At 46.4% G+C, this 27,563-nt stretch overlaps 1 protein-coding gene across 3 annotated transcripts in view; it reads right to left on the bottom strand.

The window, feature by feature from the left end:
• Nucleotides 1-27,563, bottom strand: part of DEPDC1 (DEP domain containing 1) — a 324,213-nt gene that overhangs the window by 261,071 nt on the left and 35,579 nt on the right. For all 3 annotated transcript variants that reach the window (XM_069641927.1, XM_069641928.1, XM_069641929.1), the window contains exon 2: nt 16,811-17,076. In XM_069641927.1, coding sequence (XP_069498028.1) covers nt 16,811-17,076 — 266 coding nt within the window. The remainder of the gene's footprint in view (nt 1-16,810; nt 17,077-27,563) is intronic.

The following is a 27,563-nucleotide window of genomic DNA, read 5'->3' as shown; positions in this document are numbered from 1 at the left end:
TCTTTTCCATTGAACGGGCCCATCACATTTCAACCGGCAAGATCATCCCAGGGGCACCGCCACGCACAGGCATCGCGAGATTCCTAAATTACAGGGATAGGGACGCGGTGCTGCAGCTGGCGAGATCAAAAGGGAAAGTCACATAACGGATCCAAAAAAAATAAAAATAAACCGCCTTCTTCCCCGACTTCAGAAAAGTACAAAAGGTGCGCCAGTCATTTGATCCACTCAAAAAACACCTGCACTCAATGGGCGTTAAATATGGGCTAATCTTCCCTGCCCAGCTTAAGATTTACTACGGTGCATTTCAGACCCCAAGGAGGCGTGGAGAGAAGACCGTAATAGACCACATCCTGAGTGCCCACCAGACATGGAGCCGCAACTGCAACAACAAATGGAGAATCCACACCCTGGAAACGCATAAAGAACTGAAACGACTACTGAAGATGCCCAAACCACCGCATAAATAACGTAACTCACGCTCCATAATGTATACAAAGATATAAGACATATTAAGGCTGGCGGCCAACCTAGCAGCCGCTCCCCAGACAAGGTAACAAACCCAAAGCACCGTAAAGGGGTGCTACAATGCACGGCTCTAGCTTCACACAAACTGCAGATCCCAGCTACAGCTGAGCGGGCGCATTTGGGATAAAGTTTAGGAAGGTTTAACTGCTTTAAAGTTCATGTTGGGTCGACAGTAGGGGTGTCACGGTATTAGTTTTAGGACGGTACAATAACCTTCTTGCCAAATGACGGTATATCATGGTTATCGCGGTATAGCAGGTGGAGTTATCTTAAATATTTTCTAAAAGCATAAATTGTCAGATTATTCATCACAAACAAAACCAGGCACTCAGGGCAGAATTGGGCTTTTCAACATACTTTCCACTGAAATGCCACCCCTTGCTTCCACCAAACGCAAACACACGTGTGGAGAAGAGGAGGGGCGGGGGGCCCTGCTGCGACTGGCAAAGCAAACTGAATAGCTTTTCTTAAGTGGTCATTTAGGCTTTTAGCTCCCCCACTGGCTACTGGTGAAGATGAATATGTTGCCATCTTGATAACCTGCATGCCACAGATCAATGGAGTCTGATGGTAGTAAATGCTTGTGCGCATGCACACGCACTCTCTCTTTATGTTACAGCCTTTAGTTTACTTCCGGACCAAAAGGTGTTCAGTAATCACAGACATGTTACCCTTTGGTATGGCAGCAGGGAATACCCACAGAGATGAGTACATTTCGCAGTGTGACTTATTATATGTAAATTCAATGATATGACAATGGGGGATTTCCCTGGTTCTGTGTTTAGAAAACATTATCCATTATAAATATATAAACCCCAAAGTCCCGGGAGGATAGCTCAGCGGCAACGTGTGCACCTTGGAAGCAAAACGACACTAGCAGCTACACAGGTTCGATCCCCGGGTCCGCGCTTAGAAACCTCTGGGTGTTTAACCGTGTTAGAAATAGGCAACTAAGACAAAAACAATTACACAACTAAATAAACAAAAACAATTTCTTTAACAGCGCTGCGGACTGTGTGAGCGCTTTAAAAAAAATGTAAATAAAAAAAAAAGCAAACCCTTTTCCTCCTTGGCACTGTATTTATTCTTCCTATTGCTAACATATTGATTTTGTGTCAGGAAGTGTGGTTTATGGAATGGCATTAAAAATTGCTCAAACTGAAACTACTTGGCAGACGGCACATCCAACAGTGCAAGGCCAAGACTGCGCAGCACTTGCTTACTGCAGCCTTTCCAAATCAGATTGAAAAGCACACTTAACGGTATACCGGTATAAACAATGTGACGGTTATTATTGTTCAATTCATTGGTTCACAGTATCTTTAACGGTATACCGTAATACTGTTACATCCCTAGTCGACAGATGCTTCAGTTGGGGGTGGAGTATGGGGAGGAGGGACTTGGAGAAAACGTTTTTATTCGTTGTTTAAATGTTAAAACCGCGCCAATGCTGACACACACATAGTAGTATCATCCTTGAGAATGAGTCCAGTAAAACAAAGGAGCAAGCGAGTCTCGACACATAATATACCTAGGGGTGATCAAGATCGAACCCTACCCAGACTGTTGGTTCCTGAAGCATCCCTAGACATGCAACATACCGACTTCACACACGCACGTAAATAAACACAGAACCATCCGAGTGATAACATGGAACGTAAACGGGCTCGGAAATAGCATTAAAGGTGGGAAGTCCTACAAGCGCTGAACCGTCACTCCCCGGATGTAGCCTTCCTAACGGAGACACACCTGGCGGGCACGAGATGTACATTGTTTAGACGTACAAACTACCGGCAAGCCTTTCAGGCCGGATTTTCCGTGGGGTATTAATCCTAGTACACAAAATACTTCCCTATAGCCCTGATACGGTCACCCAGGACCAAGGAGGCAGGTTTGTTCATACGACAGGGACCCTCTGGGAACGCACTATATCTATGATCGCTGTATATGCACCACCTAACCTACTAACCCCCCTGTTGAATGACATTACGCCCCTGATTGCGAACAACCCTGAAGACCTCACGTTGATTGGAGGAGACTTCAATGAAGTCATGAACATAGACCTTGATAGGATACATGTACGGTCCAGGAACCCAGACATGCGCACTAAACTGGCCACATTCGCTAATGCACTGGGGCTACAAGACGTATGGAGATCACTACATCCCAATACAAGAGAATACTCGTATCACTCTGGTGCACATGCCTCACTATCCAGGCTAGACTATTTCTTCCTACCGCTAAGTAACATACACGAAGCAGGTGAAGCCCAACTACTCCCTAGAGGTATTTCGGACCACTCCCCACTTACGATAACGATTAGAACTGACAGAATACCCCCACCCAGCTGGAGACTGAATGGTTACTACCTAGGATTCCCAGAGCTGGTGGAACACATACAGAAGGCCACTGAAACATACCTTGAAATAAACACAGACTCTGTAGACAGCCCAACTACGCTATGGGAGGCACTAAAGACAGTACTAAGGGTGAAATCATAGCCTGGACTACAGCCCACAGGAAAAACATCTTGAAGCGTTACATGCAGCTGAAGCAAAGGTATGCAACCCAGAGGTTAATCATCTATCCCATGACCACCCCGAGACAACGCGTGCTACAACTAGCACAAAAACAACTGCAACACATAGCCTTAGATAACGCAAAACAAGCGCACGCAGCAATGCGAGCGAAAGTATACGAAACAGGGGACAAGGCGGGGAAAATACTGGCATGGTTAGAGCGCAGGGAACTAGGCCTCACCCAAGTCAGGACGCTAATAACAGAAGAACCAGAGCCATTAACAACAGATCTGGACATAGCGGAGAGATTCGCAAAGTATTATGCTGAGTGATATAGAGCACCATCTTCACCGCCACCGACCGATATCCTAGAAGAAATCACCTTTCCTACCCTAGATGAGCAGCAGGCTGGCCTATTAGAACAGGAAATTACTGAGGAAGAAGTAACTCAGGCAATGTCAGAACTCCAATCAGGGAAAACCCCAGGCCCGAACGGCTTTCCTGTCGAAATATGGAAAAAAATAGGCGCAAACGTAATCTCCCCACAACTACTGCACCTATTTCAACACATATTCACTAGGTTGCCTCCCCCCAGACCTTAGGAAAGCCACAATAATAGTCTTGACAAAGGCAGAGAAACCACCTAACCAGTGCAGTTCCTACAGACCCATCTCTCTTATAAACTGAGGCCAAAATACTTGCGAAGGTATTGGCCATCCGGCTGCAACAGGTCATACACAAACTCGTACAACCAGACCAATGTGGGTTTATGCCACAAAGATCCACCAGGCAAAATATATACAAACTACCCAGGCTACAAACCCCCCCTGGCCCTACTGTCCATTGATTTTGAAAAGGCTTTCGACTGTGCACTGGGAAGCAATTTGGGAAATTATGCTGGATCAAGCTACTATACCACCTCCCGGTGGCAGTAACAAAAGTGAACGGGTACACTTTCAAACCCTTCCAGCTAGGTAAGGGCACGAGGCAAAGCTACCCCCTATCAGCTTTGATCTTCGCGTTAGCAATCAAACCTTTAGCGATCCTGTTAAGATCCACACAAACATGGAATGGCTTCAAGTGGGCGGACGGCTGGGAGGACAAGGTGTCCTTATATGCAGATGACCTTTTAATATACCTGGCGGACCCACAGGCTTCCTGCCCTGTGGTGTCACGTCTACTAGTGGGATACGGAAGGTTCAGCGGACTCTGTCAACTGGTCAAAATCCATACTATTTCCAGTGGGGCAGATAAGCAATGCAATACCAGACGAATGCCCCTACTGGGTTGAAAAGGAACAATTCAGATATCTAGGTATACTAGTTACACAAACTGACAGACTATACGGGGAAAAACGTACATCCGATAATGTCCAGGTTCACGGAGTATGTCCGCCATTGGATGTCCTTACCACTCACGCGCTGCACTCTTCAAAATGATGACTCTCCCCCGCTTTCTCTACATATTGCAGAACGCACCGCTACCCTTGCACCCAGCAAGTTTTATAGGATAGACCAAACGCTTAGGAAATTGTTATGGAAAGGGGGTCACCCACGACTAGCACTTACCACGCTGCAGCGATCCGTATGGGAGGGAGGAATTGGGCTCCCCCGGCTGCAAACCTACTACTGGGACAGTCAAATGGCAATAGTAAATGATAAACTGCACAGGGACATTACACTACCGAACAACAAAATACAGGACCCCGACACACAAGAAAGGCCCATCACGAATCTCCTTTACCAGAAGAAAGAGCATTCTTCTACCCCATCTATGTCGACACACATAACCCTAGTCTGGACGGACATGCACAAATACTTAGGTTGGGACAAAAAACTAACCTTAGCACAACCACTATGTAACAACAGACACCTCCCGGAAGTGAACAAACTCCCTAAGTGGCAAACATGGGCCCAACTAGGCATTACAAAAATTGGAGATGTAATAAAAGAGAACGAGATAAGACCATTTGCGGACCTAGTTGCCACCTTCGCACTCCCTTCTAATGAACAATACCACTATATGCAATTCAAACATGCGTTGCTCACCTCCCAGAGCCGAGTGATATGCCCGACTACTCCCCATTAGAACGCAACTTATTCCCAGAATTGCTTAAGCATAAAGTCACATCCACTATGTATAACGCCATAAACTCCTTTGCTACAAAAGAGCTGTCGGGTCTGATAGCCAAATGGGAGAGGAAGGTGGGTGACATACTCCCGGAAGAATGGTTACCCGCATTAATGTACCCCAGAGAATCGACTATATCCTCCAGGCTTAGATTAATTCAACTGAAGATACTACATAGAATTTACTATCCAAGAGTGGCATTGTTCAAATGGGGGGGGAAGACCATTAACCCGAACTGTCTGAGATGTAAGAGAGAGGAAGGGTCCTACTACCTTATACTGTGGGAATGTGATTCAACAATACTGGCAGCAGTGCTGCGACGAACTGTCAAGGGTAATGGGAAAGAGAATACACGTAAATCCAAAACAACTATTACTAGGAATAGAAGGAGATATGGAACTAACAAGGTACGAAAAGGCGTTCTTATCCACTACCACTGCGATACTCAATATAGCACAGCTATGGGGCTCCGAAAGACCACCGAGCTATGAACAATGGATCACGGACGTGGACATTTGCATTGCAATTGAAAAAAGGGTTTACACTGCCAGAGGATGTGCCGAGAAAGCCCAGAAAGTATGGCAAAACTGGGAGGATGCGCATTCAAAGTAATCTAGAACGACAAATCGTGGAGTCGCCCAAGGACTCGCAAGTGGACCAGGTTGTGTGATATGACAGGAACAAAGTGTCGAGGCATGTTTAAAGGCTCATTAATATAAGATCGTGCGGGGAACTATTGGCAGGCTGGCAAGGGATGTTTTGTTTACCCTGTTGTATGGGGCTGTATGTTTTATGTTGCTAAAATGCAAATAAAATGTTTTATTAAAAAAAAAAATGTCTATCTGGTCATCCAGGCTTGGATGGCACAACACGGGCTCTGCCTCAACGACGAGAAGACAGAGCTTCTCATCCTAGGTTCCAATTACAGACTCAATAGATTATATCCAGAGTTCAAATCCTTCATCATTGATGGCAATACTATCAAGTTATCCAAGGACACAAAAACTCTAGGCATTTATCTTGATGCGACCCGGTCTCTCACTAGACAAACCAACGTGGTTATTGCATCAGCCTCCACATGTAAACTCATTACAGCATGTCGAACCTTCCTTACCACAGCCAATTGCACCATCCTTGCCAGAACCCTCATCATGGTGAAGCTGGACTATTGCAATGCCCTTTATGTAGGGACTAGTCAAAAGGAATTTAGGCAAGTTACAGGCAACTCAGAACAATGCTATCAGGGCAGCACTAAATATTCCTAGGAACAGCATATCTCGGACTCCAGGCGCAGCCTACACTTTCTCAGTCTCCCAAAGAATCTCCCTCAACACTTGCACTCATGCAGAAATGCCTGGCCCACCAGGCCCCAGAATACCTGGTGTACCGCTTCACACCACACACTGCCACCCGCCCACAGAGAACAGCCCAAGCACACAGTCTTTCACTCCAGAGGTTCAAGCGCCAGAAAGCAGTGGGGGCCAGCTTCCCGGTCCTCGCCGCCAAGTTGTGGAACTCACATCCCAATCCACTCAGATCTGAACCCTCCTTCCACTCATTCAAGAGCAAAGGTAAATTGTGGCTTATAGCGCAGGACTTGCAAAGCCGCCACCGGTGTCAGTGACCTTATTCAATTCATGAATGCTTTCCAGCAGTCCTATTAGCTCAACTATGCCGTTCTGACCAACACCTGTAATTACCTTGTATGTTATCTGTTTATTATCTTACAAGTATTGTTTTTATATGCATACCATATCTCTGTAACTCCAAGAAATGTGCCCAGATGCCTTAGGGCCAGGGGCGCTATATAAATAAATACAAATACTACAACGACAACTAGTCACCCACCACCTCAGACCACAACAAGGTTGACCAACTGAGATTATAATGGAACCAGCAATGAAGAACATGAACATGGTAACCACATTAAAAGTGCAGGGAATAACACTCAATGAGAAGGCAGTAGCACATGCAGTCCCAAGCAAGCAAAACAACCAAGGGAAGGACTGCGCCCAGATTCAGGAAGCTGCATTGTCGCCGATAACAAAGGGGCCCCTTGCATTGGAGGTGCATTTAATCTTATAGAACATTGCAGGTTTAATAAGAACATCTCACGGATGATGACTGGGCAAAATACATTAGAGCCCAATGGACCCCCACATAGGATATCCTGGCCGTCAAAGGCCAGGGAAGGCGACCGAGTGGCAAGCTCTTGGTATGGATTGACGCAACTGTAGTGACCATATGGAAGCAGGGATTTCTTTTAACTGCGTTTAAAAAAAAAAAAAATTAAAAAAAAAAAAAGAAATCAGGGAATGGCCTAGAGCTGTTATTAAACTAGAGGAAAGGCTTGTGTACACAGTCTATTGTGAGTAAAGGAAGCCATTTTCAGAGTGTAAATATATTATGTGGTGTATTTTAATGCGATTTATGTCAATAGAAATTTTTTTTTGTAAAAGATCTTACTACTCCTCTGTGTAAAAGGAGCAACAAAGAGAATGCGTTGAAAGTTCAATATAGTACATATGGCTAATTGTATCTGCTCCTCATTGTGTTGGATTCCACTTGTGGGTTTTGGACTCAAAATATATAATGCTGAGGGATGTCAGTAATACAGTTCATGTGCAGCATGATGAAGTAGACATGAGTTCATAAAATAAAGTGAAATTATGTTTACAAAACGTACATGAAGAATACCGATATACATACCAAGAAATATTACAAATAATTATAGAATAGGTAAGTACATTAAAAAAAGTATTTTTGAAAGAGAAATTGTACTTAAATGATTTTGCTTTTTTTTTAATGTATTTTTCTTTAGTGTATGCTGTTAAAGTGGTATCCCGGTCTTGCACCTTTTCTGCAGCGAATTGTAGGTTATAATGGTTGAAATACACATTTTGTTCACCTCGAAGTTGAACTTGAAGTCTTATTGTTGTATTCGTAAGGCAACACTTCCCTCTAGCGGTGGTGACAGGCAAAGCATACAGGACGGCTTCAGACAAATATACATCTGGCCTTTTATTATATGGTATATAATATGTACAATAGACATTGGTGGGGAAGTGTGCCTATTAAAAGGAAAGGGTTGAAATATGGAGGGAGTTGCACCCCTCGAATGCTAAAATAATCATAGTGGGCAACTTCAAGTTGAACCCTTGGTAGTAATGGAGGGAATCTGATGAGGAAGGTAATACATGGGTACATGGGGCAGTCAAGATCTGATGTCAGCTCCACCCAAGAGAACCCTACAGAAATGCTGTTGTGTTAGCAAGCATATTGATTGCGCTCAGCCTTAGGGCATGTAATGGTAGGATAACTGGATACACACCGGCAAAAACAACTTCAGAGGCCCTCACTCAAGTCTTCTAGCTTTTGTTTTAATTAACTTGGAAACATGGCCGCCGATTAAGAAATTTGAGAAGTGACAACCGCCCACTAGCATTAACAGTGGGAAACTATGTACCAGGGGTGAGCGACTATGGGTTAAACACAGAATTGTTCGTGGCAGGTCAAGCCAGACAGGTTATCAAATGGAAAGGATATATTGCCAGAAATCTGACATTTGCTATTAGAGGATTTTTTTTAAGTTGACCACGCTGCCAGCAAAGGCATCATTCAGTCATAGATCAGCACAGTGAACATCCTTGGAGGGGTAATTTACATTAAGTACCAGGTCCATTAAGAAAAAGGCAATTAAGAAAACACCCTGGTACGATGCAATGTGCCTTGAGGCAAAACTTGTTAATTGATTGCACACACACAAAAAAACAAAAACGTATTCTCTGTAGGCACAGTATGATAAGGAGGTACATGCATCATCAGTCATCAAAAATAAAGTCAATAATTTTCTGGAAGTTGATGAGAGCAGGGTCATCTGAGAACCAAACACCAAGTCAAAGAAATATCCCAGATGTGGTTTGACACATAAGAGCCTCTATAGAAACGCGCACTCTTAGATCGAACCCCCATTGCTACACACATTAAAAGTCCAGGACACTTGCCCCCCCATTTTCAGTGGCAGACATCGGGGTTACTATTATGAATCCCAAAAAAAATGATGAAGCACCAGGCACGGAAAAAATTCCAAAAGGACCTCTAAATCAGATCCTTGAATCAGGGCACCAAGCCTTGCACCGTTTATTTAATGTGGTCTTAGATGCAAATTCAGTACCTCCATGGCGGATAAAAGCAGAACTAGTAGCTCTATACTTTAATAGAACTGATAGCAACTACGACTGATGCCCCATTATTGCCAGATTTTAATGTTTGTTGACAACGCGGCTATCTTCTCTCCAACATCAGTAGGGCTAAAGTACCAAGTTAAAGTATTTGAAGAGTTTTAATCTTGAGAACTGCTTATTCATTCAATGCGCATCAAACAAAAATACCAGTTTTCAGGAAACACCACACGAGAACAAAAAGGTATGATATAGAACTGAATGGGGAGAAAATAGAGCAAGTCAGATCATATGACTACTTGGGGTTAAAAAGGTCAGAGAGAACTATACTTGGACCACCCAGGTTGAAAAAGCAGAGGTGATGCAGTCCAGGTATAATGGGGCCATCGCCAGTTATACGAGAGAAAACCGAAACAGTGATCGTTTCACTTGAGGCCTTCAAACTACAAGCTTGGCAGGCCGCCCTTTATGGGGCAGAAGTATGTGGCAATTTAAACTGCAACAGCCTGGCTGTTATTTAAAATAAGTTTGTAAAAAAACATCTTGCGCCTACTTATTGATTTTATTCTTTTAATACCATACATAAACAAAATACAACCTACTAGTCTAATCTTTAGAATAGCAAAAGCAAACAAGGGGGAACTCCAGAGTGAAAGTGAAAGAAACAAAATAAGAGTAAATTACTAAAATCAAGAGAGCAAGAACCCTAGTATGCGAATAAATAGTATGAAGATCGTATTAGAATACATAGTATGAAGATCATTAAATGCACCTCAGATCCTCCCACATTTGTCAAGTTGATTTTTTCTGCAACCAATCATCAATATTAGGGGAGGTATCACTTTTCCAAAATCTCAGAATTTGCTTCTTGCCTAGAAGGGCTCTATAAGCCCAGAACATTTTACTTGTAGCCAGCCCAATATCTATTGGAATCTTACCAAGCACACCAGAAAGTGGCCCTCTAGGTATAGATAAATCCATAACCATTTCCATTCTCCGAAAAACTCTCAAAATATTACATTTTACCACAATATGTGGAGCGTAGTGTTCTGTATATCTCAAATCTAGATTCACTTTATATTTAATTGGACACGTACATATGCGGTTCCATTTAATATCTGACATGTGTAATTCAGATCCAAATCCCGATTCCCTCTACCACATTGCGATGTTAACTGAAATGTTGAAGGTGCAGCCAATTTATACAAAGCAGATGAAGACACGGGCATGGTCTTTGAAAGAAGTAAAATTGCAGGTGGAGAGTGCATTGCAGCATTCAGTGGCGAAAAAAAGCACATCAAAAAGTTCCCACAGAACATCGTATCGACAAATTTCTGCCTCTTTCAGCTTATACTTCAAGCCACCCAGCTCCACTGGTTTATGGAGGACATCTTTTGGGATTCGTGCTTGGTTCTATTCCCACCACAGAAACTTATTCAAGGCTTTATTAATAATGAACAAATTTGGAAGTGGTAGGGGAAGCATGCTTAAGAAAAACATTTCGGAAGGAGGGACATCTTCACTACAGTAACTTCACTCCATTCTGGTATCCAGGATGTGAAAAATAATGCTTATAGTTTAGCATCTTTCTATACGGATTTACTTATCTGGTTGCTCCAATTGCTGCATTTTGCAACCATTATTTTTCACATCCTGAAGGAAAACACCAGTACCAGAATGCAAAATAATACAAGCCTGAAACATTAGCACTGTACCTTTTGTTACCACTTTGCCCCCAAGAAAGAAGTGGTGTATTAAACTAAGACTTCCAGCCCCTTGTGATACTTTTGTTGCATATGTTGATCTTAAGAACATTTCACTCTACATAAAGAGAACCTTTTTTGTACGTTAAGCTAGTCAACATGGATATAATCAAATCTTTGATGAAACGGTGGGGAAAGAGAGAATTATTCATTAGGCCTCTCCGGAAATTACTAGCTACATGACATTTGGTCACCCCACCTCTTTCCCTGCATTTCAGCACCTTCACACGAGTTGCCTGAAATCAGCGAAATATCAATGTGGTTGCAGTAGGCCCGGTCCTGACACGAGGAACAAAACTGGCTGCAATCCCTCCCCAATAAACACACATCTCTGGTGCACTGAATGGCTGTTGAGACTCTCTGCCGGTCCATTTTATTGGTATGGTATGGTATAGTGATGGGGCCTATGCAACAATAATGCAATTCTAGGTCACGGCATATGGGGGGGGGGGGTCAGGAGGAGGGCACTAAGGACTAAGGATTTTGTCCCTAAAATCATTAAACCCACTCCATTGGTAGGGTGTCTTTCCCATAGTGTGAACTGAACTTCACACACTGGAGTCCTTCTAGTGATTAAGTCAAATTAACATTAAAATTAGTTGTCCAGGATCACACACCTTTCTGGATTGGGCGATTGAGAAATGTGGACGTTGAAATTAAAAAACACCTCTCCGTGCATATGGTCCTACAACAGCGTAATTTACTTCACGATTCAATGACATGAAATCCATTTAAAAAAAAAATAAGAAAAAAAAACCTAATCACGTGAAAGTGGTTCATAAGAGCAATAAAAAATAAAACTTCATTTTCATAGCAGTCTACACAAAATCATGTCCATCGCACTCATCCCCCCGACTGCCCCCGAACTCCTAGTTGATGCTCTGACCGAAATACTGGAATAGCTCAATTTAAGAAGAAACATGCAAGGGAAAACCATTAAGAGTACACCCCGACCTCTCCATTCTCAAAAAACTGAAAAGGCAGGCTGATCAACGTTGGCTAAAGTATACAACAGCCCCTAACAAGGTGGAATGAAGTCATTAGAGCAGGCCGACAAGCACAACATTATCACAGACAAAAAGAACCTAGTCAATGAAGAAAATCGAGGGCCAAAGAAATTTAAGAAACTTGGAGATCCTAAAACTTCTAAGCGCAACCCATCCACCCCACAGACCCATCCACCCCACAGACCAGAATTGCAATGATTTCCAGCAGGCCTTTGCTAATAGCTCATGGTAGCTCATAACAAAATCCAAAATTATCTGAAAAATGGCCATGTTGCCCAGACTCCAGTCCCCCCCCCCCACATTAAAACATGAGAAACAACCTAAATTCATCTTTAGACACATCACAAATCTAGAGATGGATACCACCCTGAACGCAATGCACCCCACCTCCTGTAGAGAAAACATCCCCGCCAAACTGGTGCTGGATAACAAAAATATCTTCATCCATTTCTCACCAGACTTGTTAATTCCTCCTTTGACCACAACTCCATCCCGGAATTAATCAAAGTTGTTAATCAAAGCTGGACTAGACCCCAAAAGATGCAACAAACCAAAGACCGATTACCAATTCAAAGTGGATTGAAAATTCGGGATAAAGTGGCAACCGACCAATTGCAGGCCTTTATAGAAATCATCCTCCACAGCAAACAAACAGGGTTTAGAGCTGATTACAGTACTGAGACTGCCCTACTTGACCACCAGACCAACATGCTAGAGTTCTTGAACCAGATGTAAATTGGGCTTATGGTCCAACTCTATTTGTCTGCCACTTTTGACCTGCATGATCATGATCGCTTACTTTCCGCTCGGTCAAACTTGGGGGAACTGTGCCCCTCAATCCACTAGCTGGATTCAATCTTTATCGCACAGAAAGTCTTTGTTATGCTGGGAGATTGCCTCATCTAAACCAGCCTCCATTCTCTGTGGTGTCCCACAGGTTCTCGCCCACTCTTGTATATTAGACCCCTCTGTAGTATCCTAGAGAACGTTGGATGACTGAAAACTGGCTTTGTCTAAACTGAGCTAAAACCAAATTATTGCTGTTCGGAAGTTCCATGTCCAGAGCCAAATTGGAGGAGGCGTATTCTTGTTTTAATATCAAGGATTGTACTATTTCAGTCGCTGGGAAAGTTAAGACACTGGGTGTTTCAAATCACTTGGTGCAGAGACCACTCTAAAAACTGTCATTACTAGCTGATACTCTAAAAACATTAAGCCATTTATTTCAGAGTCGCACTGCACATCAGTCGCATTGGATATTATTCTTTCTTGCCTTCAATAACGTAAGGCATTACTGATGGGGGCAAGAAAGGATGCCTGCAACAGCTTCAGACCCTCCAAAATGATGCAGTTCCCATCATCAAGGGAATTCCCCGACAAGAGCACATATCATCCGGCAGGCAATCTCTGCACTGGCTCCCCATCCTTGCGGATACATTTCAAGACAGCCACGCTTATGCATAAAAGCCTCTATAGTAAGGCACCTGCCAACCTGAAGGCATGCATCACCTTATACAGGTGTCCAGCCAAAAGGATCGAATGCAAGCCTAAACATACTCTATGTTCTACTATTCTTGGGCTACTTAACACCCATAACGTCAGAAGAGCCAAGGGTTTGGGAAGGACTTTTAGTTTCCTTCCCTGCTGGTAGTCACTGACGTTTGGGCCACTTAGAATTGTGCCCCAGTGAAGAACGAGTGAAACTCATTCCTATGCCCAGTTCTGTTATTGAATCTAAAAGCATGCCTTCTATTTTCACGGTTAAGGCACTTCAGGATCTGCAAGAGGTAGGGTAGGGCACTAATTTAGAAGTGGGCAAGCAGGACAAGATTGCTTTGTTACAATGTTTATGTGTGCAGATATGAAAAGATGAGGCTCTGTGGGGTGTACAGGTTTTAGATATTGTGGGAGCTGTGGTTTAATGTGCAATACAGGTTGTGGGGGTCATTGTGTGGTTGTCTGTGGAGTCTGTCAAAGCACTGCAGAAAGTAAGGTTGGTGCATCAGTGATGGGCTAGTGTCATGTTAAGTGCACCTTCTGGTGGTGCACATTTGGCTGTTCTCTCATTTGCAAGATTGAGGTCACAACTTTTTGGATGAGTATCATCATTTAGTTTGATCTTCCTTAATCTCATGAATGTTAATATGCCCAAATATCGTAACACATACCAACTATGCTAACCCATGTAAGGATGCAGGACTTGACAAAACGCTTGTAGAATTTTTGACATTTATTGATAATAAATGGGTAAGAAGATGCCCCTCTACCCCCGCAAGGACAAGAGGGGGGGGGGGGGGTTCCCTACCTCAAAGGAAAAGAATGAGATTGTCAGGCAGTTCGAAACTAAAAGTATCATGGTCGTGTCCCATAAGCTTACTTCTGTCCCCAACAATAATCTAATATAAATGTACGGGGTTGATCTCCTTTCAAAAAGGAAGTAAGAAAGTGCTCCGATTCTTCTGCGCTTAGTCTCTCATCAGATTCAGCTTCCCGCTTGTCCTCTTTGAGGGACGGCTCTCCCATTCTTCTTTGAGCTGCAGCTTGAACCACTGTGCAACTCCTGCATTGGATGGATATTCTCCTTCAGGCCAATCATGGCCGTCTGAAATCTAGACTGCTCGTTCAGTTGCTCGCGAGTGAACTATGTACTCCGAATCATCTTCCTCGTCACAGTAACGTCTCTCAAACTACCTGCACAATATTTCCCATTATAAATGGTGTTTTGCATGTTAGTTTGGCTATTTGCATTTTCAGTGTGTTATTATACACATAGGTTGGATTATATGTTTTATCATGCAGGGGGCTATATGCATAATTCTCAATACCATTTAGGTCTTCAACATTAGCATGTAGGTTACTTGTACTAGACAGTTCTACTTGTTAGCTGTATCGTAGGAGGGGAGGTAAAGCGGGTTGCTGCCACATTCCCCTATGATAAAAGTCCCCAATCCTATAGGGGTATTCCTTGCCCATGTGATCATTCCTCGGTGCACCACCCCAGGGAGACTATTGTACTGTGGATGCACCTTCCTGGCCCCATGGGAAAGGTACCCTCTAGCGAACAAGGGACATCAGATTGTTGGCAGGATTGCCATGCAGAGTGACCAATCAGACAGCTAGACCTCTGAAACCAATACATCACAGTTGTGATCAAAGCATCCTCACAATAGAGGCAACCAAAGCTCCCTTCTGGACACAGATGCCTCAAGGGCCCTCAACACAAACCATGAAGCAGCATTCCTATGGGCAGTAGCTGGTGCATCTGAACTGCATGCATCATTGCAAATACGTTTTCCTAACTGTAAATCACCCCACCTTCCATGCAAATGGGAGCAGAGCGTTTTATAAAATCCAGTAACGTAATGTTTATTTTGTCAATTCAAACGAGAGGAAATGATTTAAATACTTTTAACAGGTACCTGGGTAGAATCAGGGTAAGTACTTTATACTTGTCAATGAAAGCAAAATGAGAGGGCTAGGAGGCACGGTCACCGTAGGACAAAATCCATGCAAATATGCGCAGTTTACGATCTCAATCCACTGCTCCGTTTTGTCAGCTCAGCTTTCTCATCCGGTTTTGATAGGACATTTTGGTCAGAATTGTTTTAGCGAGAAAGAATTTGATTTGTGACCTGTGTCATAACCGCTTTTACCAAACCAGTCTCTTTGCAAATGTATATTAAAGAATGTGGTGGCAAATTATTTAAAACATTCCAACATGACTGGGTGTGTCTAGGATTGTCTCACTTTTGGCTACCAAGCAGAGAGGGACATAGAAAGCTGCTTACTGCAGGGTGGCTCTGGCAAATGTTCCATGCATCTGCTGTAGATCCTGCAGGAGGTTTCCAGCTTGTATGAAACTGCCTGCAACAATTAAAAGGCTGAAACATTTTGACTGGGTTCCTTAACGGTAATGGGTATAAAAGAAGAGTGACCCCCTGAAAATAAGGCTCATCTATGCGTAATATTTTTTTCAATGGGTATGCTATGCTGATAGGTTACATACGGAGTGCATAGGATTGGAACAACTGTCAAATACCTATACAAAAGTCAAACCTATTACCATTACCAATGCTTGTACAACTGCCAGTGAACCTCATGCTGCACCACAAGCTAAGCCAAAAGCTGACACCACCTTCCTTGAACCCGAGCTAGTGTTGAAACTGCATTCACAGAATTCAAGGAGGAAGAAGAGTGCCGATTAGGGACGCTTCATGAATCCAGGCGGGAGGTGAAGACATTGCGTTTCAGGTTGTACAGGAGCGAGATATGGGTGCACGAGAGATTTGCAGACTGTCACCTGGATAAATATTAGTATGGTCTGGTGCATTTTACACTCCTGAGAGAAGGCAATATGTTTTTTGTTAAAGGTTAAACAAAAAATAGTCATGACATGCAACCAGGAGTGTGATGAGACAGTCTAGGATTCAGAGAAAGGAAACCGAATCAACACACTGGGAACTTACCATGACTGCTGCTCAGACACAGTACACATACCCTGAAAAAAAAAATGCTGTGTTCCCTACTCAAACTAGCAACAGACAAGCAATTTAAAGTGCACCCAACGAGGTAATTCAGAAAGGTTACCTCAAAGTGTATCAAATTCTTGCAGTGTAGATAACAGTTGCTGATAGTTTTGCATATACATTTAGGCCCATAAAATGGCGCTCACTTCAACATACCTGTATAAATGGTTGTCATCGTCCACATTTTCTGATCCCCATCTACCCTTTAGGTCTTCAATAACATGATTCTTTAGAAACTTCCTCAATAGCTGCAGAGTCTGCTGCCTAGTCACTTCTTGACCAAAGTTATTGTTATTCCTTAACAATTCGTGGAGCCAATCCACAGCTTCTGTTGCAGTGAAGCAACTGCCATAACTTTTGAGGTTCTGCCTGTGTTTCTTCACTGGCATTCCTGCGCGGAAATACTTCGTAATTTCATTCCACTACAGTAGAGAAAAGGAGGTAAAACATGCAAATCATTCATAGTCACACCTTCTAATGAAAGGCTTGAACAATTAGATTTGACAAATCAAAAATAAAAACGGTGAGTAACAAAATAAAAACAATGGTTGTAAAGGAGAAAATAAATTTCTCACTGTAGTGACTGCTGTACTCCCAAATCCATAATCTCCTTTTCTCCATCATGGTTGTCCATGTCATAGGGATGGACCCAGCACATTCACAGAACGAAATATATCACTGCAGAATTAAGGGCGTGGCTATGTAATACAGATTCCAACAACCAGCCAAAATGTACATGCGTTATGGGACTACTTATTCTTTTTAGTCTTTGGCCCTAACTCACTTAAGTGTAACAGCTTGTGGCTCAACAGTGATTTTCTACAACAAACTCTCTAACTTTGTGCAAGACTTTTTGCTATCTAAGAAGTGCCTCAGCGCAACAGACTTTGTTCCGAATTGACTTTGACTGTCCTGGCTCGCTGCAGATTAACCCATTGACTGATTCTTACTGTCCCTCATAAGCGATACATTTTTTTAACTAATATTGCTGGGAAAGGTTTTCATTGGGAGATTTAAAAGTGTTCACATGCTCAGAGAACATGTTAACCTTGCCTTTTTACCAACCCCAGAATTTTAACAAGTACAAAAATGATATAAATGCCAATACTGTCCGAGTTAGTGAAGTCCCTGCAGGGTGTAGGAAGTGTGTATGAAGCATCTCTAAAGAGTATCTACTTGCTTTGACTTGATTCTGAGAATGTATTTTGAAGTGTATTTTTATTGTTGCACCTTGCCCTTTTTAAAGAATGCTTATTTAAAACTGGCCGTTAAATAATTATTTTACTAGAAAACCTTGAGTGTAAATGTTATTTGGATACTTGTATGTGTGGATGTCAATGCTCTACAGCTCACATTTACCCCTCTTGAGATAAGTCTGGCTGCTCAGTCACACTACCAACTTGTGTATAGTACAGACCTATAACAATATGCGGGTTACCTAATACCAAGAGGACAAGACCGTTGTAGTCTTCCACAAGGTTACTGCATCAATCCTTGAGTGTCCATAGGAATTACAGCATGTAGCAGACGTGTAGCACATGGCTTGGTGAGTGAAAAGGGGGATATTTGGGCTACCATTATAAAATGTCCAAGGACCTGGTGTTCTAAACACAACAGATCAGAGTTAACACTATGGTACACCAACATACTGTCTGAGCAGATTAAGCAAGGAACTGGCAATACTCACCCAGTTTTATTTTTTGTTTGTTTTTAAAATTCTACTAAAACCATCTGTTTGCAGTAGCCACATGTTCATTTGCATCCGAGATAATGCCCTGGCTTCAGCACCCAACTAGTGTAGATATGCTAGTGCCAAAGTATTAAAAGAAGCTTCCCAGCTTCATCTGCTAGGAAGGCAAACCCTCAACCCAAAAACAACTGTTGACTATGTATAATATTGTGAGCGCCACTGCATGCTAACAGCGTGCAAACAAACAGGCTGAAATGTAGCAAGAGCCTTAAACGCGTGTGGTTACCAACCAGTGTTGTTGGGCGTACCAGTCCTTATCCCTGGGTGGAAGGATAGCTCAGGGGCAATGCATTGGAAGCAAGCCAACGCAGCACAACACAACTTCGAACCCCTCTGCTTAGAAACTACTCACTGGCATTAAGAGCGTTATAAAAGAATAATTATAGTCCACATATTCCAAGAACAGGTATTGCATCGTAAAGGAGGCTGGTTTTTGTCCAATCACCTGTAGACCTTGCCTCTAAAATAAGGGATCACCCAGTCCTCCTTTGGACTCCAGCCCTTGAAGAGGATTTCGTATGGCTTCTGTTGAGAGCCATCCTTTCCAAAGTCCTCCAGTTGTGAGGTGAAGACAAGCAGTCCAAGGCAGAGACCAGCTCCCTCCTCCCACAAACCATCCCAGAGCACATTGGGGGTGACCTGCTGCTGGAGCAAGACCTGCCTCTCTGCGAGCCATGCTGGTTCCCAGGACCTTACTATGCTGAAACAGTAGTGCTTGCAGAAAGCCGAAGGGGTGGCCCATGTGGCCGTCCAGTTTATGATTTGCCAGGGGGCATGCCACTGGAAAGCGATGGCTGTTGCCTTGGCTCTGACCGCCTGGGCATGCATGTTGGCCGGCAGTGGCTTGTGCGGTCCCTCGTAGGCTTCTTTGATGGCTGAGACCATGCAACAGGCTATGGCGAGACCAGTCAAATCTCTTGACAATTGGGTTGAAAGAGGAAAAACTCTCCTCTGAGTTTCTGTATGCCCCGAAGGTTGCGAGGTAAGTGCAGCAGGTGTCCACCTGCAAGCCAGAGTGGGCGAGGGGCGCCGACAAAGCGAGCACGTCGTCCAGAGTACATGCCAGAGGGGGGACAATTTCCTTGGAGCCTGCCCAGTGGCAGACACTGGTTCCATTTACTCTTATACTGGGCACTGGTAGCCTTGCTCCTTGCTCCCTGTATGATCTCCAGATTAGTCTGGGAGAGGCTGTGGTGCCTTAGCGTCACCTGCTCAAGAACCACGCTGTGAGGGCTAGCTTCTGTGGCACGGGGTGGATGACCTTGTGCCCCCCCACCCCCTGCTATGCCAGAGGATGTGCTGGGACTGTCAGAAGGTTAATCAGTGGCATCTCCGAGCGGCTGGGCAGCTCCGAGAACCATGGCCTGACTGGCCACCATGGAGTTATTAGAATGATGTTGAGCTGGCGAGACTCCTTGATCTTGCAAATCACTCCGATTCAGCGGAGTGGGCGGGAAGGCGCAAGCGGTCATGCCGTTCCACTGAATCCGAAAAGCGTTGCCCAGAGAGCCGGGGGTCCTGTCCCTGCCAGGAGACGAACTGAGGGCACTTCTTGTCGTGCCAGGTGGCAAAGAGATCCACCTGGGGGCGACCCCATCTGCTGAAGATCATCCAAGTGACAAGGTAGTTTAATTGCCACTCGTAGTTGTCCGCTCCCAACCTGCTGAGCACGTCTGCTCCAGGTTGGATTCCCCTGGAAGGTAGAATGCTGTGAGGTAGATGTCATTTTCCAGGGCCCACTCCCACATTCTGATTGCCAGTCTGCAAAGTGGAGGGGATCTGGTGCCTCCCTGCTTGTTGACATAGTACATGCTGGTCGAGTTGTCTGTCTGGATGAGGACAACTTTGCCCCTGATAAGTGGGAGGAATGCTCGGAGCGCTAGCCAGATGGCATTCAGCTCCAAGCAATTGATGTGGTACTCCTGCTCGTGTCAGGTCCAGGTGTCGTGGACCAAGAGACAGTCCAGAGTGGCTCCCCATCCCCAGAAAGAGACAAAGAGGTCTGTGGTGATGGTGACCTGTGGGGTAGGAGGCCGGAAGGGCTTGCCCGTCCATAGGTTGCAGTCCATGGACCACCAGGTGAGGTCCCGGTGGAAAGATGAAAGTTGATCATCTCGGATTGAGAGCCCCTGCTCCTGGTTCCTTGATGCCGCAAAGTGCAGCTGTATCCTCCTCATCCAGAGTATCGTGTGGGGGGATGGCTAATAGGACCGCTGCCAAGGGACCCAGGAGTTTCTGGTACCACCAGGCGGAGGTAACCTCTCTGCTGGGGAAGTGAGTAATAGCCCGCTTGATGGCTGTGATCTTGTCCTGCTACAGGAACACATTCTCGGAGCATGTGTCCCAGATGAGTCAGTCTGCGTAGGTTGCCGCTGCGACTTCTTGAGATTGAGCGAAAAGCACAGATTGTGCAGTGTGTTCATAAGAGCCTGGGAAGTGTGGTTAACTGCTTCTGGCGATGTAGCCCTGACGAGCCAGTCGTCGACGTATGGGTAGATGTGGAGGCCCCGAGGAGGGCAGCCACAGTATTCATGACTCTGGTAAATACCCTGGGGGGCGAGTAAAGGCCAAAAGGAAGGACCTTGTATTGGAAATGGTAGCCAATGATCCTGAACTGTAGGAAAGAACGATGGGGCTGCCATATCGGGACGTGTAGGTACACGTCCTTCTGTCTGGGGAGCACATGCAGTCCCCCTTGCACAATGTCTGTGCTATAAAAGCTGGCGTAACCATCTTGAATTTTTGTAGAGGTAAGAAGAGGTTGAGGGTGGAAAGGACCAGCACAACTCAGGCCCACCTGGTCCTTTCTGAATGGAGAAAATCCTGGATTAGAAGCACAAGCCTCGCTGGGAGGCTGGGATTTCCTACACAGCCTGGATCTCTACAAGCGATCGGATCTCCGCCAGAAGAGTTGCTGTCCCAACTTGAGGGAGTGGAGGGAAGGAGGGAGGAGAGGCTGGGTTAGTTAGGCGGTACTCCGTGGATACTAAAGAGGATCCAGGGTCCGTGAAATTCTGGCAACAGAAATGTGTATGAGGAGCAAGCCTGCCCCCCAATGGAGACACGTGGAACCGGAGGGGCGTGTCAGGCCTCCTTTCGCTCTCAGAGGCTGTTGAAGGGGGGGGAAATGGAGCTGGAAAAAGCCCCTACACCCCACCACCCCCCCCTTTTTTTGTTGCTTGCGGTGATGTGGAGTGAGCGGAGCGGTCCGGCTGCCTGGGCCCCCGTTCTTGGAAGCTGCGGAACCCTCCGTATGTACGCCCGTTGTCGGAGCGCTGCTGTGAGCGGGTGTACGATTTGGGCAAGGAGGAGGGATAAAGACTTGGCCGTGCAAGCTGTTTTTCTTTTTGTCCAGCTCCTTGTCCATGGTGGAGTGCAAGAGGTCACGCCCCTCGAACGGCAGGTCTAATATGCGTTTTAGTTGCACGGAGCCAGGCTGCTGTTCTCATATCTGTGGCGATGCAGATGGCCCGGCCAGAGGGTGTCAACGTGTGCCACAGTGGACTCCACGATGTCCTGCGCCACCAGCTCGGCCTCAGCCAGTCCCGCCTTGAAACGCGATTGTCTCTGCATAGGAATCTCTGGGAGGAAATCAGCAATTTCCCACAACAAACTCTGGTTCGCGGCTACCAGGATGGCATCGGCATTGGCCTGACGAAGATGCAAGGATGCGCTGGAATAGAGTTTCCTCCTGTGCGCCTCCAAGATCTTCTCCTCCTTGCCTAGCAGCGCCGCAGAGTGGGCGGCCAAGGACAACTGAGGCTTTGAGTATAGTGATCCTGCAGCGATCACCGAGGAGTGTAGCTGAGAATGGGCCGATAGCAAGAGTGTATCCCCCCCTCCATCAGCCTGTACTTGGCGTCCAGGCGTCGATTGACTGGCTTGACAGAGTAAGGCTTAAGCCAACCCTCCTTGGCCAGGGCGACTACATCGGTCTGCAGTGGAAATCCCGTTTTAGCAAATGGGCGCTGCGTGAGGACTGCGAGGATCCCCTCTGCTGGTTGCTCGACCTCAGGTTGAGGAAGGCCCAGGTACTCCGCCAGCTCTACAGGATGTTCATGGAAGGCCTAAGTTGACAATGGCGTTCTGGGATTCCCCCTCAATCGTCCGTGTCCGCCTGGGGGTCAGCAGGATCCTGCACTGGTGGAGGAATGGCGGGAGCCAGAGGTTGGGGTACTGACACCGGAGCTGGAGGCTGGTACGGAACTGACTGAGGAACCGGTTGGGGGTCCGGAGCCAGTGGCAAAGGCTGCGCTGGGGGCGCAGGAGCCTGAGGTGCTGGAAGCATTGGAGGAAGCACCTCCCTGATGGCATCCCCCGAGGATCACCCCAAGCCGAGACTTCATGAGTCCGAGGAACCTCTCAAAGAACCTGCCCTCACAGGCTGGAGGGGCGGTAGGGGATACACACCGAGTAGCGGGCAGCTGCTGGAGGCGCTGCATACCCTGCCCATATGGAGGTAGCGGGAACCTGCCCTGCGCAAATGAAGGCTTGGCTGTAGACACCAGACACCACTCCCACTTGGACACTCGTTCTTCGCCGAATTCCCGTTCCTGGTACAGCGGACGGGTGCTGATGTCTGGCACGGCAGCCATCTTGTCGATCTGCCTTCCACATGCCTGCGTCGTGTTGCTCAGCTCGCTGTCCCAGCCTCCCCCAGAACTCTTGAGTGTGGATCATGAGGCCTCCCCAGCTCCTTAGGCCGAGGCCTGGTAGGTTTAACAACCTCGGCACGGGGCCGGTAGAGCTGCATGTAGGCCCCGCCTCAGCCATATTGCCGGTACAAGGACATGGCCCCCTTGGGTGAAGACCCAGTACAAGAACCTTCCGGTCCCTCAACAATGTCACCAGGAGGATCCGAGGATCCCTTAACCCCATAGGCTGGTAGCCTGGGAGGCCTCGGTGCACGTGCCAGTAGCATAACCTGGCCGGTCCCTCACGCGCACAAAGCCTTGTTTGACAAAGTCCTTCCGGTCTCTGGAGGCGATATCTGGAAGAGCTCCCTCCTCCTGGCTAGCCTGTTCTTCAGAGACCTCGATGACAGGGCGTTGCACACTGTACAAGCTTGCCAACCGTGGTCTGGGCCAAGGCAAAGTAGGCAGAGGGCGTGGGGGTCTGAATTTGGGAAGAGCCCATCGCAGGATGGACACCTGTGGAAGTCGACATGCGCCGGGGAGGAGCCCGAGGACAGAGTACCTGCATGATAAAAAGACAGAAAAAGTATCCGCGCGTGGAATTACATGGCCGAAGCTAAACCCAGGAGCGCTGGTGAATTCGGCCCGTTCCATTCAACACGGAAAAGGGGACCGAGGTGTGGCGCCATAGGGCAAAGTCAGGGTAGCGCGCATCTATAAAGGGGAAGAAGGTTTTTGCTGGTGAAAAAGGTGCCGTCTCCCGTCCCTTGGAAGAGACGCCCCTGCAGTATGGAGGAAAGGGGACGAGTACAGGGAATTACCCACAAATTGCTGAATGTATTTCAGAGTATGGGCCCCGAGACAAAATTTCATCTGAACAGTCTGCTGTTCTTCATTAGCAGCTGCGCAATGTACTACACGAAAATGAGCATGGACCACCTTTTTCAGGGCAGTTTTGTACCGTGGGTAGGACCACTGGTGCACCGATTGCGTGATGCAATACAGCACACTGCCCCTTGTATGAGAAGATTTGCTCAATGCTGCCTTGAAGATGATGGAATTCAGTGTGCCGTCCACTGTATTGGCCAGTCGCCAAAAGATGTTCAGTAAAGACATCTGCTGTCTTGCTTTGCAGGAGAATATCTCAAGCTCTAGAAAAATGGTCTGTACCGGTGTACGGCTAGGCAAGCGAATAATCTCTTTAGCAACATTGATTCGAGGGCTGCAACTTGAGATCCGACACCGAAATGCCAACATTCAACACCATACAAAAGGATGGTGCTAATCGTTAGGATACCAACCAAGTAGTCCCTTCCAGCCCCCCACACCCCCCAGTGCGTGCCAATCTCCCAACTGATACAATGGCCTGCGCACTTTTGACCTTGATGTTAATCCCCAAGTACTTTTATTCCCCCCCCCCACCCCCGACCACCTCGAGGGGTACACTCTAGATGCCAGGGGATTGTAATCCTACGGCGGCCAGATGGATGGAATACCAAGACCTTGGTTTTCAGAATATTGACCGTGAGGTCCAGGGAGTCAGAAAGCTCTTTAGGAGTTCAAGCTATGCCTGCAGACCCACTGGGGCGAGGTCTAAAAGGATAATGTCATTGGCGTATCAGAGCCACTGGCGGGGAAAATCACCCAATTTAGGGGGAAATCGGCTTGGAGTTTGCCAGTGCGGGTCCCATGTCTGCAAGTTATAAGATTAACAAAAAGGGAGCAAGATTGTTGTAGACCCCGTGTCGTCGGAATCCAGGCAAAGAAAGACCTGGATTGATCCAGTCTAATCTTGACCCGGGATTCCCTGTGGAGCTCGACTATCATTCCAAGCCTCAGTTTTTGCCAGAGCTTTCTCCGATTTACTGTGTTGAAAGCAGCACTGTAGTCAATGAAGGGCGCATATATGGGACACTGGTGGGTCAAACATGCCTGTTGGATACATCATGCAATGCAATTTGTCGACGTACTTGAGCCACGTTGAAAGCCAGTTTGGTTGAGATTAGCCTCAGTAGCCCAGGACCGCACGTCGTCAAGGAGCAAGTGTGCAAAGATCTTTGAGGAAACATTGAGCATTGCCAGGAGACAGTAGTTACTTGGGAGAGAGCGGTCAACAGTCTTCCAAATAGGAACTATGATGCTGTCTCTCTATGATCAGGGGGAGGGGGGGAGAATTAGTTGTCACTCACCAATACTCCTGAACAGACAATCCAGTTCTTAACCACTTTACTGCAGATGCCATCTGCTAATCTGGTCAACCACGCTGTGACATTCCTCCAACTGTACTGCCCCAGCCCCTGCCCCAATGGGCGAACTAGATGCAGAGGCAGACAGGCAGTGGTGGGCTCGGTTAGCCAGAGGACCAGCATTCAGTTCCAAGGACAGAATCTTTTCCCATTTGCACAATAAATAGGTGTACATTCGTATCCAAGCCGGTTAAAAGAGGCAACATATTCTAGAATATAGTCCAGTGTTAACATAGAATAAAAGTAGACCACGGCTGTTGCCTTTGGGCAATTGTCACAAAGGTTGACCATATGGCTCCCTTGGAAGCAGAGAGGGATAATACAATGAAACAGTTCAAGTAGCCGTGATCAATTTAAAGTGTCCATTCGCCAAATACACATGGCATAATAGAGCCTTAGAGTTAGTTTTGTTCATTGGTGGACTGTAATCCTCCTTTGCCCCCGCAGGAAGAGGGTGTGAACCCATTACAGGTGCCCCTCACCAGCATGAATCAGAGAAACCGCTGTTGCGGCTACAGCTGTCTGGCCACCCGCAGTATGAGGCAAATAATGTTCCACTGCCTTGGCCAGTGTTTGATGGCACACATCAGCTGGGGTGGACTTGGCAGGGGCTTCAAAATCAAAGCACAGTTGTTTGGTTAACCATTGCAGCTGTGTTAGTATTTGTGACGGTATCTCTATCGATTACTCTGGTTAGACTGGATTTCAGATTTTGAGTGACCGGGTTAAGATCAGTTGACAGTGGGGTGGGCGTGGCCAGCAGTCCATGGAGTAGGTCGGCTCCTGGTACTGCTCCTGCTAGATCTGTGGTGATCCTTTGTATTCCCAAGAAAGGCAGTGCGTATATGCCCTAGGACTGAAGGGGAGTGTGTGCGAACTCCCAAGGAATGACCAACTGAAAATCCAAGCCCTGAAGTGGAGCGGGCAGGGAGCGAGAAGACGCAAAGTGCGGTGCCTCTGGAACAGCCAAAATGGTGTGGGCACAATAGGAGGTCACTGAGGAGGATCCAGCAACAAAACCTGGCGCAACCAGTCACCCGAAGCATGGAAAGCAGCGAAAGGCAGAGGCCCGTGTCTGCCTGGTGCTTTGCGAGGGATGAGGGACAGCAGTACCCCTGCAGAATGCTTGCGGCGCCACACCGAAGAGAAGTGAGGAACAAACGACCAGCAGAGTGACGCAGTTGCGGCGGCGGCTTAAGGAAATAGAACTACTATGGCCCCCCCGGGGCTTTGGATCCTTAGTAAAACTGTAATAATTTGACGCAGCTCAAACCAGTTTGACTCATGCTTGGCGAGGGTGTGGGTCAAGCCTTCCATTATAGCTAAGATTTTAGAAATGCGCAGGTACTGGGCTTCTTCGTCACATTGCATTTACTGGATAGGTCTGAGAGTAGGGGCTCCAAGGTTTAGAACATTGCAGATGAACTGTTGCTGTCGTCAACTGAACTAGTAAGGTCAAAAGAGTGGTTCGCATGCAGAGGTAGAAATGCTGTTTTCTCTGCTTGCAGAAAATGGGTGTAGTTCAGCGAAGTCACAAACAAAATCAAGTGAAAGTGGGATGCTCCCGCATAGGGACGGTGACGGAGGGGCCAGATGGAGTGTGGCCTCAGGCTCATAGAAGGTAGAAACAGAGTCCACCAGTGACTTTAGGTCCTCATGTGGAGCACTTGTAACGTGTACTTGTGCAAAGCCACAACGCCCCCCTCCCCCCCCCTAGGGCATGCACCAGATAACACTTACTTGCAGGTCTAGCTGTACAGGCAGACTGACTTGGGATGCGATGACAGTGCTTCCACACGGAGGAGCAGCTGAAGTGGATGCCACAGTAGAGGCCGACAGTTCATCCCAGGAAGGTTGCACAGTGGTAAGAGCTATGGCCACCTTTACGACAGCCATCAAACCCAGGCACGGTAGAGGAACCGAGAGTTCCACAATCAACTCCTCGGTCAGTGCCCTGGTAGATGACACGATGTCAGTCTTGGCCTTATTATGTCGGTGGTCATTCCTGGCTTCATGCGTTGGGGGCAGGCATGCTTTATACAGCCGGCATTTCTGGCCGGGTAATCTGTACATTTGAGCTTCACTGAGTCTGCCATTTTGCACACAGCAGAGGAATCATCAACCCCCATAGTAGATGATCTGGCAACGGTGGAAGCAATAAAATTCATCCTGAACACAAGAGGATGGAGGGGGAGGCGGAGTGGGGTACAGAATATGGATATGTGCAGCAAGAAATACAGTGCGATGCCAAGTCAATGAAATTGAGCAGCTACCAAAGC

This window comes from Ambystoma mexicanum, chromosome 1q (assembly GCF_040938575.1).
Source record: "Ambystoma mexicanum isolate Mex_15411 chromosome 1q, UKY_AmexF1_1, whole genome shotgun sequence".
Lineage (NCBI taxonomy): Eukaryota > Metazoa > Chordata > Amphibia > Caudata > Ambystomatidae > Ambystoma > Ambystoma mexicanum.
The sequence above is the reverse complement of the archived record's forward strand: the minus strand, read 5'-3'. Positions and strand labels throughout refer to the sequence as shown.